This window comes from Argiope bruennichi, chromosome X1 (assembly GCF_947563725.1).
Source record: "Argiope bruennichi chromosome X1, qqArgBrue1.1, whole genome shotgun sequence".
In the NCBI taxonomy this organism is placed as follows: domain Eukaryota; kingdom Metazoa; phylum Arthropoda; class Arachnida; order Araneae; family Araneidae; genus Argiope; species Argiope bruennichi.
Window position 1 is genome coordinate 13,719,578 of NC_079162.1, and position 20,575 is coordinate 13,740,152.

A 20,575-nucleotide genomic window follows, 5' to 3' on the forward strand; every position below is an offset into this window, starting at 1 on the left:
AAAATTTTTGACTTATTGATTGATGAAATGCAAGAAGAATTTGCAACTTTGTTAATAACTGTGAGTAATTGTAACCTGCATGGATTTTGATCTTCTTTTTATCTAATGTGTATTATTTATGAAAAAATTCGGCAGTGTGAAGACAGGATTATGCTTCATACTTTAGGGAATGGGAAACTTCCTAAGAATTTTTGGAGATGTCTGTTGGAAAGGGCATATTACTAACAACAAAATCCAAATCATATAAATTTGTTGCTGAATACAACAGAGATCTTACTTGTCAGTCAGAGATGTTTTTTTTTTTTTTTTTAATCATTGACCAAAATCATCCTACCGTTTTTCACTTACTTCTTTATAGATTGTTCTCTTTTTGCCTTTTAAGGACAGGATATGAAAAAGATGGTCACTGGCATTTCTTCGATTTTTTTAAATAAAGGTTCGAATACCGATATCAGAAAAATTAATACTGGATTCTTTGAGGACAAAATGCTAAAAAGACTTTCTGATAAGAAAAACAGCCAACAGATTTAAGACGTAAATGTTGAGATATGTATTTCATTCATATAGTTTTTAATAAGATCTCTCTCAATTGCATGCTTGCCAACATTATGTTTAAATCGGAGGAGAGTAGCAAAGCAGGCTTTGCTGTAACAAGATGTATGCCATTCTTTCTGTTCTTATGAATTGTAAGCACCTATTAGAAAAAGACTGATTCTATTTTAATAAAATTGAACAGCTTTTTGAATGATGTGGTGTGGCTTAAAGTACAAGGCACATCAATCATCATCATACTAGTTAAGAGTAACTTATTTAAAATCTATGTAAACTAAGTTATATAAATTTATCTAAATTAGTATTAACATTTAAAATAACTAAAGCTCTCTACCGACCAACACAACTTAGTTGTGTATGAACATTTATATCTGACCTTTTCAACTGCAATAATTGATAAGGAAATGGCATTTTTGATTACTGAACGTGTCTTTAATAGATTCTTTCAAGCTTAGATTTCTTTTGCATCTAACATTTTTCAAGAAAACCCTTTTCTTTCCCTATATGAAAGAAAGTTTCAACATCAGAAAAAGCACGAATTTAAATTTATTTCTAAACCATTCTAATCGATTTCCAGTGATGCTGTATTTTTTTTTAATATTAGAAACATGCGAATGTCATTAAAAAAATTTGTCGCAAAATGAGTAGAAGCAATTTTATAAAAAATCTGGAAAAAGATGGAACAAATAATTTCCCTCTTGCCCTCTCAAAGTCTCATTTTTTTTGTGTGTGTGTTAATGTACTCGAATCATTGATTAAAATTTTATAGAATTTTTATTTGGTTGTTTATAGCTTTTTATCTTTCAGCAGCCTGAATCACATTATAACTGATCAATTGATTTTGTGATTGATTAGAAATATGTTTTAATACTTAAATTATTTTTCTGTAGAATATTACGAGAATAAACCAGCTAACAGAAGAATTAGATAAACAAGGAGCCCAATATCCTCCAACTGTACTTGCACAATTGCTGAGTTTCTATTGTCAAAACAATGATCTAGAAAAGGCAGAAAAATATTTCAAAGTTTTGTAAGCATGTTCTTGGTAATTTAATTAAAAATTTGAAATAAATTAATTATTATTATTAAAATCAATTGCATGTGTATAATTTTTAGATGATAGAGAAATTGTTTTCATTATTTATTTCTATATTGTTATATTTATAGAAATGATATGTTATAAACTTTTTTAATAGTTGTTGATAGAACATTCTACTCAATTTGTGAATTCTTTAAATAATTTTATTATTCTTTTAAAGGAAAAATGATTGTCCCACGTTTAACATAGATTCTCTAAAAGTCATAGATTATGCTACTTTGCTGATCAAATATTCAAAACTTGATGGTAAGCTGATTTTCATATCTATATTAAAATTATTTTTCTAAAATATTTTATCCATTGAATCTTTGTTGTATTAAGTGTTAAGTTTATATCATTTTTCAAATTAATTTTCTGACAAATAATTCAATTTTTCAAGCTTTTAGAGGTATTAATTATTCATTTACATCCAAAGCATTGCCTTTTTTTTTTCTAGTGAAAACTTAAATTTGTTAAATTAAAGATAAACTTTTAGTTTATTGGTGATTAGATTGCTCTTAATAAAGGTTATACTTATCAAAAATGTAATATTCTTTAACTTCAGTACTAAGGTTTTCATCAATCCAGTAAATTTTTAACATATAATACTGAATTATAAAAAACAATATTAAATATAATTCTGTAGTTAAATGTTATTCTATATGAAAAATTCTTATCACTAAAGAAGGAATAATTAAAATCTTTAAAGACTCCTTTCAGTAAAACTGCATTAATTAACAATATTTTTAAGAATAAAGTTTTTAAAGTAAGTGTATGCAAGGTAATTAAATTATACAGGGAGTCCATGAACTCGTGAAACATCAAAAGATTTATAATGTTACACTAAAGATACTGTTTAGAACTTCAGTTAGCAGTATCTAATAGTGGCAAAGAAGAGGAAAATAAAACATTAATCATTTCCTAGAAGGAAGAAAACTAATAAAAAATGCATACAAAACATTATTTTCTTCACAGAGATATGTAAAGGGAATGCTTAAAATAATGTCCGTGACTTTTTTATGCAGTGAAAATTGGCAATGGAATGGCTCTTTTGAAAACATATTGTATTTTATTAATCTTGGTCACAAAAATCAATTCAGAAATGGGTAGTTTATGAATTCATTAATGTCTTCTGTACGAAATGTTTCAAGTGTCTCCAAATGATCTAGTGAGTACAGGACAAGATAAGATCGCTTTGTCCTTTTTCGCTGTGTATGTGTGTGTGCGCGCGCGCGCACCTCCCTTATTGGTAGCCGTGCTAAGCAAACTGACACGATAATTATGTAGTGGTAGAAGGAGTATTTCCTTGCCATAAACATTTTGTGTATTAAAAATTCCATCTTGATTGATTAAATAAACTGAATAACCCTATTGTGGGAGGTAATAATTAAAGCTGCTCATCTGCAGCATGTGTTTTTGGAAGGAATTCTCTAAAATTGCTACAAAATGAAATATAATTAAACTAAACACATATGCTGAAACACTGTTTTCTAGTGTACATTGAAGTCACATAATTGTTGCACCACTCAAAAAATTGCAAACAAGGGTGCCTTCTGCAGTCGCTGGTCAATAAAGACGAGCATCAAATAGAGCGGGATATATCGATAAAATTCTTTCCTACTCTACATTTTCTTGCTATGAATGAGATTTATGGCTGAAATTCCTTGTATGTGCACTACTACATGCCGAATGCAGTTTGTTTAGCATTTAATATTATTTCAGTGTGTTATTCATGTTATTTTTTTTTCCTACTGTAGAAAAGCTGTTATATGATTGAATTTTCTGTTATTTGAACTGCCTTTCTTTTAATTTCATCTTTGAAAATATTCTAGTAGTTTGCTCTAAGAACTTTGTTTAATTTCAAAGCAATTCTCTTATACATCATTTCAGTAAATAACAGTCTTTGCGTGTTGTGACCTGCTGGTCTGAATGACTTTCAGTGCGAGTTCTATAGCAATTTCTATGTTTCTTGCCCTGTATTCTTAACCCTCCTTCCCTCCCCTCCCTAACCCCCGGGGGCACCTAGAAATGAGGATGAGAGGCTTCCGGCATGGTGGTTGGATCTCGTCACCCTGGAGGGTACACTAATATGTGGGGGATCTGACTCCTCCCATTGATGACTGGACGTACTTCCTTCGGGGAGGGTTGTACCGTGGCCGGTGACGGCCCTTAGGACTCAACCACAGTTCCCGCCAATGTTGCTGTTGCGGCGGTCCGGTCATTCAGTTTTATGGTTTAAATCCGTGTGCCTTCGTGGCGTGTCGGAGAGTTAGATGATTGACTTCCCTCCCCTCCCTAGCGAAAATTTGCCGATTAGTACACAAATATTCTTTTTTTGCACAGTAAATATTAGAAGGTTATTATTTATGAAATTTATTTTGAATGTTCTCTTTTTGCAGCAAAGCTAAAAGGCACATGCATCAATGTTTTGTAGTTATAAGTGTCATATGTATAATTTGTGTAAGGAAATTAATATTTAATTTTTTTTTAATTCAGAGAAGTGAAGTATCAAATATAACCTAATGTGACATTAAAGTTAATTTAAGAAATTTTTACTATTTACAAAGAAAAAACTGACATTTGAAAATATCTAAACATTTTTAATATTGAAATTTGTCTAAATTATAGACTTTTTAGTAGGATAAAATAGTACATTTCAGCAAGATACTCTATAAATCAATATCATCAGTTCAGTATTTCTTATGAAATCTTTTTGAACTGGAAAGCAGTGTCTAGCAATGAATGGGTTAAAAACTGCAATCTTGAATATTTCTAAGAATTTTTTCTGGGTTCATGGAAAATATGTGTGGGTTTGATTTCTAAAGATTTTGTCTAGGGATATTTAATAACCAGTCAGTGCAATATACCTATTTTTATTTGGGCATTATTTATTGTGATCAATTAGTATTACTAAGAGTTTTAAAAAATTGCACTTATAACTGCTGCCATCTCATCACCATTTTCTCAGTGAACAAGACTCCCTCTTCAAAACTACCTTCTTCAGCTTTAGTATGTTGAGTGCTCAGCATTCAGAATTTTGCCAACACACACATACATATATATTCAAACAGATTATTGAACAGTCAATTTACAGTAAATTTTGCTGTTCTCATGGTCATGATAGACCCATTGCACTGCATATAAAATATGTTATGCATTCAAAGCTCAATTCCTGAATATATTGTGCGTAGTTAAAACTCATATTAAGTAACAGATTGCTGTTAGAATACAATAGAATATCAATAATAGATATTTTTTATTTTGGCATCAAATTAATTTTAAAATATTATTTCAAGTAATTTTAACTTTTGAAAGCAGCTATGTCTTCTTTAAACAAAAACTACTTGATTAAACAATTTTATAATTTATAGAATTCTATGAAGCTCTTTAATGTGTATGTGAATAGAATTTTTCAGTATTTCTAAAAGATATAAACTTTCAAGTTGCACTTTATTGTAAAGGGTGTTTGAGCGCAATGCTGAGCAAACTTGTAGGATAATTGGTTAAACCCAAGTGACTCAGAATCCTGTAGTCAAAAATGCTTTCGTAATGCAGTAGATAATATTGTATGCGCATAAGATTTTGTCTCTAGCAGGAATTCTTAATTTCAACTTCAGAGTCAGAAAAGTGACATTGGTGATTGTAATAACATGAGTATGACAGTATGCATCTGTCTTTATGGGGCTGCAGTATGATGGATTAGCTTCATTGTGCCTGTGTGAATAACATTGTGCAATGAATTGTGCTTTATTGTTATGTGATATCTGCATGCCTGTAACAGAAATTATGCAAAAGAAGGTCATTTTGAAAAAACTGGCACGAATTCTGAACATTGAGATGAATGTATTTAGTCATTTATTGGATATTTTAAATCTGAGTGCATGAATTATAATGCAAGAAGTAAATTTATCGCTTCAATATATAAAAAGTTTTAATGTAAATAAAAATACATACATGTAGTCAGGGAGCATAGCATCATTAAAAGCCCTTAAAATCTCCTTGTTTTTAATGATTCTTATACATACCCTCTAATATTAGCTACTCAGTCATCCGTAGTATTTTTTATAGATATATTACATATAACGAATATCCTTAAATTATTGAAGAATAGATATTTCCAAAAATTTTTAATTAAAACATTACTCTAAATTATTTAACAGATATTTATTATTGATTAAATAAATAAATGAAATAATGTTATTTAAAAAATGTTACACATGTTATGTCCTTATATAAGGGCCATAATAGTGCTTATTTTTCTTTCTGAGAAAAAAAATTGATAGTAAAGGATCTATCATGCCGCTTCTATCCAAATGTATGACTGTATTTTCTTTGCGATCTCTGATTTTTCATCCCTGAAAAGGTCTCAATGAATCCAGAAGTTTGGGAAAAGTTTTTTCTCATTTTAGGGAAATACTGATAATAAGTAGAAAATATATTTCTTTCGTTTATTTATTTATTTTTCTTTCATCTCATTTTACTTGTTTCGATAAGGAAAAAATAATTTCCTTTTTAGGATAATTTTATGTATTCTTGTAAAACTACATGAGTTAATATTTAACAGTGACTTTTGCAAGTTGTGTTCTTTTCTACTCTAGTTAATTTTTAGTGAGCATTTGTTAGTTATATTTCAACATCATTTAGTAAATCACCAATTGTAATTTATTTAAATGCTTTTAGTGTAAGAAATGTTTGTTCTTCGAAAATTTTAGAAATTTTTAGCCATATGTAGAAGAAATTTATGTAGACATTCAAAAGTGCATACATTGAATGGTTTAAGGCTTCCAAATTCAGAGTGCTCATGGTGTCCCAAAATTACTTGTAGACCATTACTTGTTACTTTTGTTAAAGATATCAAAAATAAATTAATGCTAATAAAATTTCTGCTTTACTTTCTCGTATACGAAGTACTCAAAGAGAAAGAATTGTGATCGTCAAAAATTTCCAGCTTGAAATGTTTTCCTATCTTCACGACTTGAATCTCTGAAAAAAAGTTTTGGATTCTGTATCTGTCTGTGAGCATGGTGACTCGAATGGAATGATTCGAGGATTTCGGAATTAAAAGTGAAGCAAAATATTTGATACCCCAAATGTATTTGAAGGTCATTCGTTATTTTTGCCAAAAATACCAAAACTAAATTAATACCAATAAAATTATTTTTTTACTTTCTTGTATACAAAGTTTTTAAGGAGAAAAAATTTGAGTCCGAGCTTTTGCCCAATCTTCGCGATTTAAACCTCCGAAAGACAAATTTTAAATTGCCTGTGAACATGATAGCTCAAAAAGAAGAATTTTTTAACACCAAAAAAGGATAGAATTTTTTAACACTAAATTCACCAGATTTCTATCAAATTTCAAGCAAAATTGATTTTTAGTGCAAGAAAAGGCGATACCTTTAAAACGCAGAGCTACATCGGTGAAATGTGGTACACAGTTTTAGCATATAAAGTATAGATTTCTGTCAAATTTTGAATCGAATTCATCAACAAGTTGATAACTGTCGGTATAATATTCGCCCGCATGTAAACACTTGATTTAAAAAAATCCATCAATTTAGATAAATGAAATTTGGTAGTTTATCTTCTTTCTAAAATGTTTGTTTAGAAACTCTGTTGCATTTTTGGATTCATTTGACCACCCAGAAAGCTTCCAAAATGAATACTCGATAGTTTTTTTACTATTCTTCATAGCACAAAATTGTCGTGTGTGGGATTCTGAAAAACAAAATTCTGCATATTCCTGGCTTTCATGATCTTGGCCAAGATCCCTAAATTTTAAGCCGGAGGAAAGAGTGATAATATTTTTATTGAGGAGCATGCAAGAAAGTTTCGGGGAATGTATTTCAGCTGCTGTCTTATGAGTTGCAGACTGTATTAAGCATTTCTTCAAATTTAGGAAAGTGATGAACCACTTTTGTCTCTTTATGCATCTGATATATAAGATTTCGATTATTTTTTAAGTTCTGAAAGAAAGTTTCTCAGTTGAAATTCTTTCTTCAGTTTCTTTCTAATACCAATTTAATTTTTCTAATAAGGCACAACTGATAAGTGAGTGCAGGTATAAAAAGGAACAAATTATTGCATGTCATACACTTTGCAAAAGAAATATCCTATAAAATTATATATATTGTTTTGGTAGAGAACAAGTAAGTGGGGGGGGGGGCAAAGTAAGGAAACTTGTTTTGTATTTCATAAGAAAGAATAGAAAGATGCTATTCTTGAGGGTTTTTTATTTATCTTTATTTGATTTCTATAATTTTAATGTCAGGAAAATGGATTAAATAAGTTTTTTTTTTTTTTTTTTTTAAATTTTTATTTAAAGACCATAAATGAAAAAATTGTGGAGAATTTTGAAAAATATTTTCATTCTTTCTGATGAACAAGAAAGAATGAAAAGCAGTTTCTGCATTTATTCAAAGCAGTTTCAGCATTAATAAAAATATTAAATGAAAAGTATCATATGTTTCACAACATGTAGTCTATGACCACTTAAAGCAATCTGGCAGAATGCACTTAGTAAATATTGCTAAAGAATTGAACTTGTTAGCAACATCAATCCATTTAAAATATCCCTTGTTTTTTAAGGGAACAGAAGGCGAAAGAAATAGCTACTAATGACATGAAGAAAATAAAGACTGATTTCTTGATCTCTTTATGATACAAGAAATTTCTCTTAGAAAAGGAAATTTCTGAAAGTGAATGTAACTTGTTTGACCAGTTAGAAATTTGAACGCATTGAAAGAATTTGGAAGAAACTCTAATTTACTTATTTATTAAAATTAACAGGATTTTTATATTCCAGATTTATTTATGTTCTTAACCTTTTTTTCTTTGTGTGTGTGTGAAATTGAATTGTCATTAAAGTAGCAGTATAACCTTTTATCCCCTTAATACAACTAATTGTACTGTAATTAAATAATTTAAGATATGCAATGAAAATCCTTCAATAAATTTTTCAAATGAAACTTGCATTAAAAAAAAACATTTCAAATAACTGAAGCACTTACTTATTTAATGTTGAATTTAAATTATTTCAATGAACTCGTAGTTCTATAATCGCAAATGCTGGCTAAGTTTGGCTGTTATTTTTTCTCTTAAGATGCTTAACAAATACTTATAAAGTTCTAATTTTTTAAGATAAAATTTATGCAACCTAATGTCGTTTTGGAGCAATCCCTTGAATGACCTACTAAAGGAATTTTACTGTAGTATATTAAATCGCAATTAATTGTATGTAATTACATTAGCTGATTGTGTAAATTCTAGTATGGTGAGATTTTTAACTTAAAGCCATAAATTTTCAATGATGACATTTCTTTCTCTGTTTTTTTGTTAATGTCTCCATCCATTTAAAAATTATTATTTCATGGACCAATCTTGCCAAATTTTAGTTTTTACTAAGGAAGAAGGAAAAAAAAAAAAAAAAACTGCTGGATCTGGTGTTTAAAATTTTGAAGGAAGGGAAAAAAGGTATTTCAAAACTTTTATTCTTCAGATTCTATCATTTTAGGACAATTTTTGCTTTTTTACTCTTATAGTAAAATGTTTTCCTATTAAATCTCTCTTTATATATAAAGATTTGTCTTGATTGACAGAGCAACATGTTTATGCTGTATGTTGAAGTGGAACATGAAATCTGGAGATCTTAATTTTTGGCGTATTTGATGAAGAACAGATTCTTCAAAATTTAAATTCAAAGTTTAATTATAAAATAAAAATAGAATTTTTTTTTCTGGTCGTAACATTAAAGCATATTATTGCACAAAAATTATTTTCACACAGTTTTAAAGATTAAAGAAATAGCTCTTTATTGATACCAATTTTGTTTGAATGCATTTTTAGTTTTAGTTTTTGAAAAATTAGTTTTAGACACTATTTGTAACAGTTATTTTTATTATAATAAATTTCAAAACAGCATTATTGCTTCTTCAAACCATTGAGTCACATTATTTTACTGCTTTTAAAGTCATGATTTTTTTTTTAAAAAGGAAGGCTTTCTTTATTTTTATTTAAATTTTTTAAAAATTAAGCAGTTTATTGTATAATTTTTTTTATTTGTTAAATTTATTTTGAAGCAATGATATATATCGTTTCGCCCCGGCTTCAAAAAATTCTTTTAAATAGGGGTTCAACAGCCATTTTTTATTTTCATTTTGCTTCTAATTACAAAGGACTTTTTTTTAACTCCATGAATTAGTTTCCATTATTTATAGAAACTAGGACTTGTTAAAATATTTTCATTTCTTCGCAAAATATATAATAACGCTTTTCTGCAATTTTTTAAAGCTAAAGTAAGATTTTTTTAAAAATTGCATATAGATTAAAAAACAAGTTTTTATTAAATTTTAGTGAGTTAAACTTTCATAAAAGGCCTTTACTAGATTTCAGAAGTAAAAATCGAGAAGAAGATTTTTTATAGTCTGACCATTTATAAACGCTGCTATTCTTTTTTATTCAAATTAAAAAAAAAAAAAAACTGAAAGACTCATTTAAAATATGACATTGTTCTGTCGTCAATTTCATGGCAGTTTTAACAGTCTTGTGATGACAGACATTCTGGAATGCTTTAGTTCTTAGCGTTTTAGGACTGGAATTAAAATTATTAACCCAAGAGAGGTCGCGCGGAGCAGGGAGTCATCCCACTCTTAGAAAAACTTTCAGTCCAGGAAAAAATTATTTCTCTGAAATCAATAATCCTTTCAGTATCTTTCTGTCTGACCCTTTCCTTGGCAAGTGTAATATTATTTTTACTTTTTTGTGCGTGTGATATCTGTTTTTTGGAAATCCATGTGGTAATGGAGTGACTCAGTTACCCCACGCGACACTTATTCCTAAGAAATTTTTTATTCTAAGCAGCGTAACTTTGCATTCTAGAGTGTTTATATTGTTTGGTTTGTTGAATTGTTCGATAAATAGCAACGTGGAAGCATAAATTGATAAGTTATGAAAAGGAAATTTAGAATTTTTTTAGATGAGATGAAGAGAAAATTAAAACTGTTGGTGAATATGTCGCTATCGACGAAAAATTAGTGAAGTTTCAAGGTCGGCGGTATTTTTTTCGTCAATACATACACAAAAAACTATCAATTACGGAATAGAAATCTTTAACTTAGTAGATTTAAAAACAATTACAGCTGCCATATGAAAATATATTAAGGTGAAACTTCGAAAATCGTTCAAAATATCGAATATTTTTTTATTGCTTAATAATGTTCTCTGATCCTTTAGCTTTCAAACGATACCAAGATGTTGTCAATATTCGAAATATTTCTCGAGTATTTTTCTTGAGATGCTTTTATTAAAAACTCTAGTTACGGTTTTTGTAAAACTCATTTTATGACGAATGATATTTTTCCACTATGTTGCTTCATTCAAACAATCATAACTCAACAAGAAATTAACCAAATACAATGATTTATATATCAAAATAATCTGTATGAAATAGCGATTGTTTTGTGCGTCAATCAAAGTTATATTTATAGAAATAAATTTTTAATATCTATTTAAAAGTTAAAATTACAGGAAAAATCTCGCTTTTTCTATTCATCGTTGATGAAAAAATTGTTGAAAAAAAAACTATATATTTTTCTAACTTGATTGAGGCAGACAACATGAAGACTAATATTAGTCATAATTTCCAACTAGAATTGTGTGTCTGTACAAATTAGAATTTAAGATATCATGTTTCAAAAAATATGCTAATTAGCTCATTAAATATTATTTAAATAATTAATAATTACTGTAATATGGTTTTTTCTCACTGAAATGAGTTTAAGCATATATTAATGACCTACTGTGAAAAAACTGGATTTTTAAAGTTAAAATTTAAAAAAAAAAATCTTCTAGTGTGTACGTACACCTTAAGACTAATCGAAAGTCTTTCAAATTTGGAAATTCGAAATTTGAAAGGAGAAAACGCTTGTGAATTCTCATCGAATCAGAAATATTGAAATCTAGCATATGAATTATCTTCTAGACAAAACACTTTTATCATATATTTTTCCCAGTGGTTTTATACTACGAGATTCTGATAGGAATTTCTTTATACGTATCGATTTAGGTAAGGGAATTTCAGCATCTATAAAAAGAATTTGCTTAGAATGACAGATTTTTATCTCTTCACTTGGAGCGTTTGAAAGTGCTGATTAAAGCAGTTTTACTGAGCTCGTGTGGCATTAATTATATAAAAGGTGGAATCGAATTGGGAAATAAGAAAACATTTTAGAACGAATATAGATTAAATTCAGATAAAAATTAGGAAATTAAGTTTAATTTAGATTTAAAAATATCATTACAAAAACACGCACATATTCTAGTCCAACACCATCTTTTTTTTATTTAATTAATGCTACACGAGCTCTGTAAAATTGCTTTAATCAGCACTTTCACACGCTCCAAATGAAGGGATAAAAATTTGTCATTCTAAGCAAATTATTTTCAAAGATGCCTAAATTCCCTTTTCTAAATCCACACTTGTAAAGGAATCCCTATCAGAATCTCATAGTATAAAACTACTGGGAAGAATATTTCGCTCTCATTTGTTCTTGTGTCGCGCTGTAGATTGATGTATTTCGTCGCTTCTTTCTTGTACATACTATGACTACCGAGATGGAATAAAATCGTTAAAAAATTCAAAAAAGTATATATATATATATATATATATATATATATATATATATATATATATATATATATATATATATATGCACCCCATAAATTCGCGAATTGCTCTAATGTCAATAAAGAGTCCTTGCAATATACAAGCAGACGAAAATTTCTGAAACAGCTGTCATTATTACAAAGACACAAAGCTTTTGAAAAATATGCAAATGCTGCCTAAAACACACCGTAAAAGCAAGAATGAAGCCACTTTTAGTGAATCACATGAGATCTCATGAAAAAGACGAAAACGCCAGAAAGACTAATATGTCACATGCCCAAGATCTAAACGCAATAAGGCTGTAATTTCTTGCGGAAAATGTTATACTTTTACGTGTAAAGATCATTTTGCTTATGTTTGCCAGAAGTGTAGCAAGATTTAAAACCCCTAATAATGGTAAACAAATCTTTTGATTGCGTAGATTCATTAAACACGAAACACAGTTTTCTGAAATAAAGGATCATACTTTCTTAATGATTTAATGCACTTATTTTTTATAATGAAATAGTTTTTTTATAGCACGTTTTCCTGCTGAAACTAATTAAACCCCGCGCTATCTCCAATGTTAGTGTTGGGTGCGCTCCTTCTGCCTGGTTAAATACAGTGAGTTAGTGTAGGAGGAAATATACAATTTCCATTCCAGCCATGTCGAATTTTATTTGTTGTTGCAGATATAAAAATCAGATGCAGAATTGTTGGCCTGGCTGTGCTTCTGCATCACTGTCAACATTTTCAGAAAATATGTATCCATTTAAATAAGCTGGTAATTTGTTAGTTTTAAGAAATGTTGAAAAAAGATCACACATCTTCATTGTTAATCTTGTAAAAAGTAAAAATTGGCTTAATTTTTTGTTATTAATAGTTTTTTCATTTCTATATTTTTATCAAAACCAGAAAGACATAATTCATTTTACAGTAGAAAACGTTGTGGAAGCACAGATATAAATATTAAAATTTAAAGAAAACATTTAAAATTAATTAACAGAAATTTTCACTCAACACTATGCATTACTATAAAAGAGAAAACATCCTATGCTTAGAAATTATGCAGGTTTATGTATATTACGTATTACAAAGGTGATTAATTTTTTTTGTTGAAAGTACTGAAAAAATTTTAAAGTACATTATTTTTTAAGCAATTTTTCACTCTCACCCTGATATTTCGATTTATTTCGTGGAGTATATAGATAGATGATAGTCAAATTATATTTATTCAATTTCAGGAATTTTAATGTTAGAAAAATACGATTGGATGTTTTTTTTAAATCATTTTTTTTTAGACAAATTTACAAAACTATGAAGAGTTTTCGATATTAATCTCGTTATTTCTCATGAATTAACTTCTGTTGAAAGAACCGCCATTGATAAAAATATTGATGAGGGAAACTTAAGTGAAATATTTTGTTTCACAGCATATTATCGATGACTACGCAAACAATTTGGTGGAGTCCACTCAATAGACATTACTAAAGGATTTAATTTCTAAAAAATGTGAACACCTGCCCGTTAACAAGGTCGCATATTTTTTGAGGAACAATTGGCTAAAAAAGTACATACCAATGACAAAAATAAAGTAATATTATTGCTTTAAGTCTTTACGGAAAATGAAATTTCTTTTAGGAAAGGAAATAATTAAAATTGAATATAAAGTTGATGCATTTGTTCAACAAGCTAGAGACTTTTCATCACTGTCAAAATCTAATGATTTGGAAAAATCTATTAGTGAGAAATCGAAAAGTTTACAGTGTTAAGAAAAAATTTCTAGGAAGAAACAAATTTTTCCTGTGCATTTAATAAAATTAGCATGATTTTTATATCCAAATTTTCTTTAATTATTTTTGCGTCCATTTTTTTCAAAGGATTTAAATATCTGTGATGTAGTATAACAATTTTTCTTAGTAATGTTAACTATTATGTGATGAAATAATTTTAGATATGTAGTGAAAGTGATTTAATAAAATTTTTCAAACAAAACGTACATAAAAAGATCATTTTAAATAATTTAGTTTCAGTTTTATTGAAATATATTCATCAACTTTTGGTGGTATTTTTTATTTACAATTGGATACTCATTTAGTTAATACTTTATTTACTTCGTTTCCTAACACATAGTTCGATCATCAAAAACTCGAATGTTGGTTCTTATTTTTCTCTAAAAGTGCTGATAAAGGGTTTATTTTTAAAAATAAAATTTGACTATGCACTGGCAGCACATTTAAGCACTTCAACCAAAAGTTCAAGCCCCCCCCCCCCCCGTTTTGTAATATATCCTTTTTTCCTGTTTTTGTATTATTCCATAATGAGACATACTTCACAAGGGACGTAATCTTCCTATTCAGATAGAATCCATTTGTGAACACCTACATGCAGCTTCATATCATTCAGCACTTATCTATTTAGTAATAAATGTTGAGCTTATGTTGTGGTAAACCATCTTATTACTTTCATTTGTCACGTGTTTTCAAAATTTTTGGAGTAAGTGTCGTTGCATTATTTGAATGACAACAGCTTTCTGCATTGATATAGCCTTTATTTTTGCTCATGTTCATTGTACTCATGATACTAGGGATAATTAGGATCTCACATTTCGTATACAGTGAATTGGATTTAATAGTTCAGTACATTTTCCTGATTGATCAATTCTGCACGTTATATTTGAAAATTTTTTCCCAGAGGTATATTAAAATATCATTGTCATGATATCCCGTCTCACAGCACTGAGGAACTATTTGCATGCATCACAGCAGCTGTGAAGGATGTTCAAGACATGGCGAGAATTCTTGCTGCATTTCCTCAATTTTGTGTTCCAGTCAAGTGAAGTCCGCATTAGATTCTGCAACACTTCAGAAATTTTTTACACTTGTTAACTTTTATCTATATTATGAAAATACATATTCACGTGCATAATGAACTTTCATTTCTGGGGTTTTCTATTTCTACTACCGCCTGCACAAGTCATCTCTAATCATACATTGCAGCATGATGTTGAAACATCTTATATATTTAATGCTCTTAGTTTTAAAAGGTTGTGTGCAATTTATAGGCAGATGTAACAATGCTTTTTATTTGGAATTGACTATAATCGGCATATTATGATTTGTTTGTAACATTTAAAAAATTTGAATGGTGAGCTTAAATATTAAATGTAGTCTGTGAAAACATACATCAGCGCAGTATTTGAGATAGAAAAGTTTTGCTAAAATGATGCATATCATTTGTTAAAAAATTGTTTTAGACAGGTAATAATGCTTAAATTTGTATACATTGTACATCATATTTTCTGGTTTAAGAGAAGGTTTCGCAACAATTTTTGTATAAAGCAGATTTTGAGGGAAAAGGTTTTACACTTTAAAATGTGATGTTCAAGAAATATACTTTAAGAATGAATAAATTTCTGATCCAAAAATATGAAGTTATTATTCAGTAAAACTAAAGTTGCATATTATTATGTCTTGTTTACACTTAGCATAATACAAGTCATTGTGTATTTTTAGATGCAGTAAATGCAATCAAGATGGAATGTCAAGAATTACATCTCTTTGGTTATGCTGATGCTGCATTTAGAAAAGGCGTGAGGAACTTATTAAATATTGCAATTGAAACTGGGAATAGTGATTTAGTCAAATCTTTACAGGATTCGTTTTCATTTCATGCTGAAACCTTGCAGGCGAATGTTTTGTATGAACCTCTTATTAAAATGCATTTATACAAGTAAGTATTTTTCTACTACTGCATTTATTTTATGGTTGCTTATAAAAATAATTTTTAATAAAATAAATATAATTTAACCCTGCTATTCTGTTCGGGTCTATATGACCCAAAATAAAATTTATACGTTCATAAAAAATATAGTGCAGGGTTATTTTCATGAAACGTTTTGACATCTATGGTAAATAATATAAATAAATAAATGCTCCTAGAGGAATTTATGCTTATTTGTATTTCAAAGGAATATTTTTCAATTTATGCCTAATGTATCGTTCGGGTCAATATGACCCAATGCAAAAATCATTCGTTTTTACTCAGACATGTTCACTTTTGTTTGGAATAATTCAAAGAAACGAATAGTAATAGTTTCTCTAATTTATCCGTTTTCAAAATCTGCTTCACTGACGTATGTGTTTGGTCACATGACAAGACAGTGCGTACAAGATCAAAAAGTTGATACTATTAACAGGGGGCCAAGCGATTTGCTTTTATTGTAACGTTCCTTTTTTTTTTCTGCTGTATTTCACTTTCTGATATACTGTAAGAGAGTTGTGCCTATGAATGTGAGAAAAAAAAATGGAGAATTGCATAAATTTGAGTCACTCTGATGTAGCTAAACTAATAGAAGCTTCTGATAGCGAAGAAGTATCCGAGTATAAAAATCATACAAGTGATGAAATTGAAAGTGAAAGATCCGATTTTGATACCAATATTCAACAAATGAACTATAAAGGGAATATTCAGTCTAACAATCGTGAAACAAAGTTAGATCCACTGCCACATTTTTCTCAATCAACAGCTGCTAATATTATAAAAACTGCTTCAGGGGTCACAAGATATGCAAGGATAACAGACATAAAAGGTGCATTTGAGGTAGTATTCAATTCTACAATTGAAAACGAAATCATAAAAATGATAAAACTGAACGAGAAAAGGTTAATGGAAAAAAGTAGAAAAATATCGAAAGTGAAACTTTTGAAGCATATATTGGATTATTATTGTTAGCTGGTGTGTATAAATCATATGGAAAATCAACAAAAAGCTTATGGGATAAAGAAACTGGCAGAAATTTATTTCGTGCGACAATGTCCCTCGAAACATTTTGCACCATATCGAGAGTTATTCGTTTTCATAATAAATCTACTCTTGAAGGAAGAAGAAATTTGGATAAATTAGCTGCAGTGCGAGATATCGGAAAAAAGTGGATAGGAATTCTACCAAAATTATATAATCCGAATGAAAATATAACTAGATGATTAATTAGTAGGATTTCCTGACCGGTGTCCTTTCAAACAGTATATACCAAGTAAGCCATCAAAATATAGATTTTATGCCACAGTAAAACTTCGCATGTACTGAAAACACACATTTACACTGGAAAAGAACAAGGGTCAAAGCCAGTGAAAAATCAAGGGATGCGAGTAGTGTGTGATCTTTCTTATGGGTATTCGGGACGCAATATTACATGTGATAATTTTTTCACATCTTCAAATTTAGGACAATTTCTAAAACGGAGAATTTACTATGCTTGGCACCATTAGAAAAAATAAATGAAAACTTCTTGAAGAAATGCCAAACAAAGAAGTTCACAGCTCATTATTTTATTTTACAGAAGACACAACAGTTGTAAACTACATCCCAAAAAAGAAAAAGAATGTTATTTTTATGATCATTTTGCATTTAAAAAAAACGAAATTAACAACAGACTTGACAAAAACCCATTAATGATCTTAGATTATAATTCAACTAAAGGGTTGTGAATACTTTTGATCAACTTTTAAATACATACTTGTAAAAGAAAAACAAATCGCTGGCCCATAATAGTATTCTATAACATGCTGGGTGCGTTTGCGTACAATGCATTTGTTCTATGGACTTCAATACATAGTGAATGGAACGAAAACAAATTGACTAAACGAAGGCTATTTTTGGAAGAACCGGGAAAACCACTAAATGTGTGACCTTGCTTCACACATTGAAGCAAGGCCACACCTACCAAGAATTGAACAACTCAATAAAAAAAGGAAACGAATACAGAGAAAAAGGAAAAACGTATCATCGGGATCTGCTGAGAATACATCAATATGTGTCAAACATGCAACGGCAACAAAACTATTATGTTATACTACAATTGTAAGAATCACATTTCCAAATCTCATATAAAATATTATTGTTCCCAAATTGTAAATAAAGGTAAGTTTCAATTTCGAATATTTTTCTGTTATTTTTATAGATGCTTTATATTATTATTGTAAGTTTCAATTTAAACTATTTTTCTTTTATTTAAAGGTGCTTTATATTGTTAGATTTATTTTTAAATTTGTATTATTATTGTTTCCATTTCTTAAATGACACTTGTCATTTACTACAAGAAAGGTTAATTTTCTGAATTGGGTCATATTGACCCGAATGCTACATACGTGGAGTAAATAAGAACAAAACAGCAGATTTAAATCATAACTATTATTTAAAATATTATTACAATACAAAATAATTTTATTTTGTGGAAATTTTAAGTATCATGTATATAGTAATCAAGGCATATTATCTCCTACAATTTATTAATTACCGTTATTAAAGCATAAACCTAATAAAATGTTTTTTTTAATGTTCCGTTATGTTATGTTAAAACTGGAACAATGCATTTTCTATGGAATAAAAATTGTGCATGTAAACTGTTTTGTTCATTATCTTTGCTTTTTACTTTTCATAACTTGAGAAAAAGTTCGATGAATCTGATTATTGGAATTCTTAAGTGTGTTTAAAATTACTTGATGGTTTGTTTGTATTTTGGTAACTTAAATTAGGTATTATGGTATTGTTTATTCATTTCAACTTATTCGTAAATTTCTTTTAGAGGTTGTGTCCTTTTTTAAGCAGAAAAACAATAATAAATACAATACTCTCTGAATCAAAGTCTAGTGTAGAAAATTATGATATTCAGAGCAAAATAACTTTTAAATTTTAGACTGGCACCTTTGCTTTCTAGCAAAACAATCATAAAACTAAATGCTTGCATCTTATTGAACACTTGTTAAACACTTCATTACTCATATTGCTTGAAGCTCTCTTTTTTAAGAGTTTTTATTATTTCTTTTCAAAAAGATATTGCAGGGATTTGTGCACAGGTGTTTCCTTCCTTGCTCTAGTCTTATTAATTTTTTTTTTAAATTCGATTATAAAATAAAAATTAGTTTAACACTTAATTGTACAAAAAGATAGATGTACGAAATTGCCATTTTGACTTTAAACTGTCTGAAAATTTGTTAAATTAAATATGTATTTCTGCCTTTTTTTTCCAGAAATGATTTGGATAGTGCTATAAATGAATTTGAAAAATGTGTTAAAAATCATCGTGTTGCTCCTTGTCTAAAATTGCTGATGAAAAAGTGTATCGTGACTGAAAATCCTACAAAACTTCAGATTGGTAATGTCATATTTAAATAAAATAATTTATGGAATGAATGGTTTGCTTAATCTCTGCAATTGTTGTTTATCAATTTCAAATACTAGTTTACATTGCGTGATTATTTGCATTATAAAACAAAAATCATAAAAAATTAATTTCTAGATTTTAATCATATATATAATATGTATGTAAACTTTATTTCATCTTATACTTACATTTTATTTTATTTAAACATGCTTTTTATATAATAATGAAAAAAGAAACTCATGGTGAAGCCAAATGTGACATTATCTTTTTTTTTAAATTGCTTTTCCAATCAAATGCGTATCTTGTTTTTTAGAAATAGTTTTCTCTAAATTGGAACTCATATTACTCGGTTTATATGACTCTTTTGAAGTAATAAGCTCACGTTTAATCATGAAAGAAAGTGATTATTTTCTACTCACCCTTTATTTGGCTTGAAATAATTCGCGAAATTTAAGCAATTTTTTCCAGAATTTCATGTAAGATAATAAGATGTTTGATCTCTAATCAGATATAATATATTAACTTTCTTAGTTGCAAAAGAAATTTTGTGTAATATTCAAAAAGTACAGGGGTGTTTGTGCTCCGGGGAAACCCCGGAATTCCGGGGATTTTGAACTTCGATACCCGGAAATTCCGGGGATCGTCGTTCAAAAGGAAGTAGGAATAATAATGAATTATTTATTTTGATCTGGGTAATTTTGTTTGCTTTGAAAGCAGAAAACGCAAGGTCAGTGTGTGTGGTGAAAACTTTTCCTTTCTTTCTCCAAAGACAGTGATAATGCGTGAAAAAAACTTCTTTTTTGTTCTTTCCTTATTGCGAGTTATGACTCATTCCCCCGGTTCTCGGACATTCTCTTCTGGATTCTTTTCGGCAAGTAGGCGCGGCAGAAAAAAAAGGGAGAGACTTCGTTCGACCAGATGTGCGATCACGTGACCTGGGTTCAAAGGTCTTAATTTTGCAAAATTAATGGTTATTAATTTTGCAAAAAAAGTAATTCATTGAACTTTTATAATTAGGTCATTCAATACTTCATAATCGCAATTTTTCATTTCTCCCCCCCCCCCCTTCTCGAAACTCCAAAATGTCGGTAGTAAGTCCGTAAAAGTTTCCGGGGATTTTTTGGGGTCCCACTTGCAAGAT

At 29.0% G+C, this 20,575-nt stretch overlaps 1 protein-coding gene across 6 annotated transcripts in view; it reads left to right on the plus strand.

Moving 5' to 3' along the window:
- The window catches only part of LOC129958150 (leucine-rich PPR motif-containing protein, mitochondrial-like), a 123,933-nt gene that overhangs the window by 82,376 nt on the left and 20,982 nt on the right, over positions 1–20,575 (plus strand). For all 6 annotated transcript variants that reach the window (XM_056070376.1, XM_056070377.1, XM_056070379.1 and 3 more), the window contains exons 22-25: positions 1,443–1,582; positions 1,812–1,897; positions 15,785–16,001; positions 19,301–19,425. In XM_056070376.1, the coding sequence (XP_055926351.1) occupies positions 1,443–1,582; positions 1,812–1,897; positions 15,785–16,001; positions 19,301–19,425 (568 nt within the window). The remainder of the gene's footprint in view (positions 1–1,442; positions 1,583–1,811; positions 1,898–15,784; positions 16,002–19,300; positions 19,426–20,575) is intronic.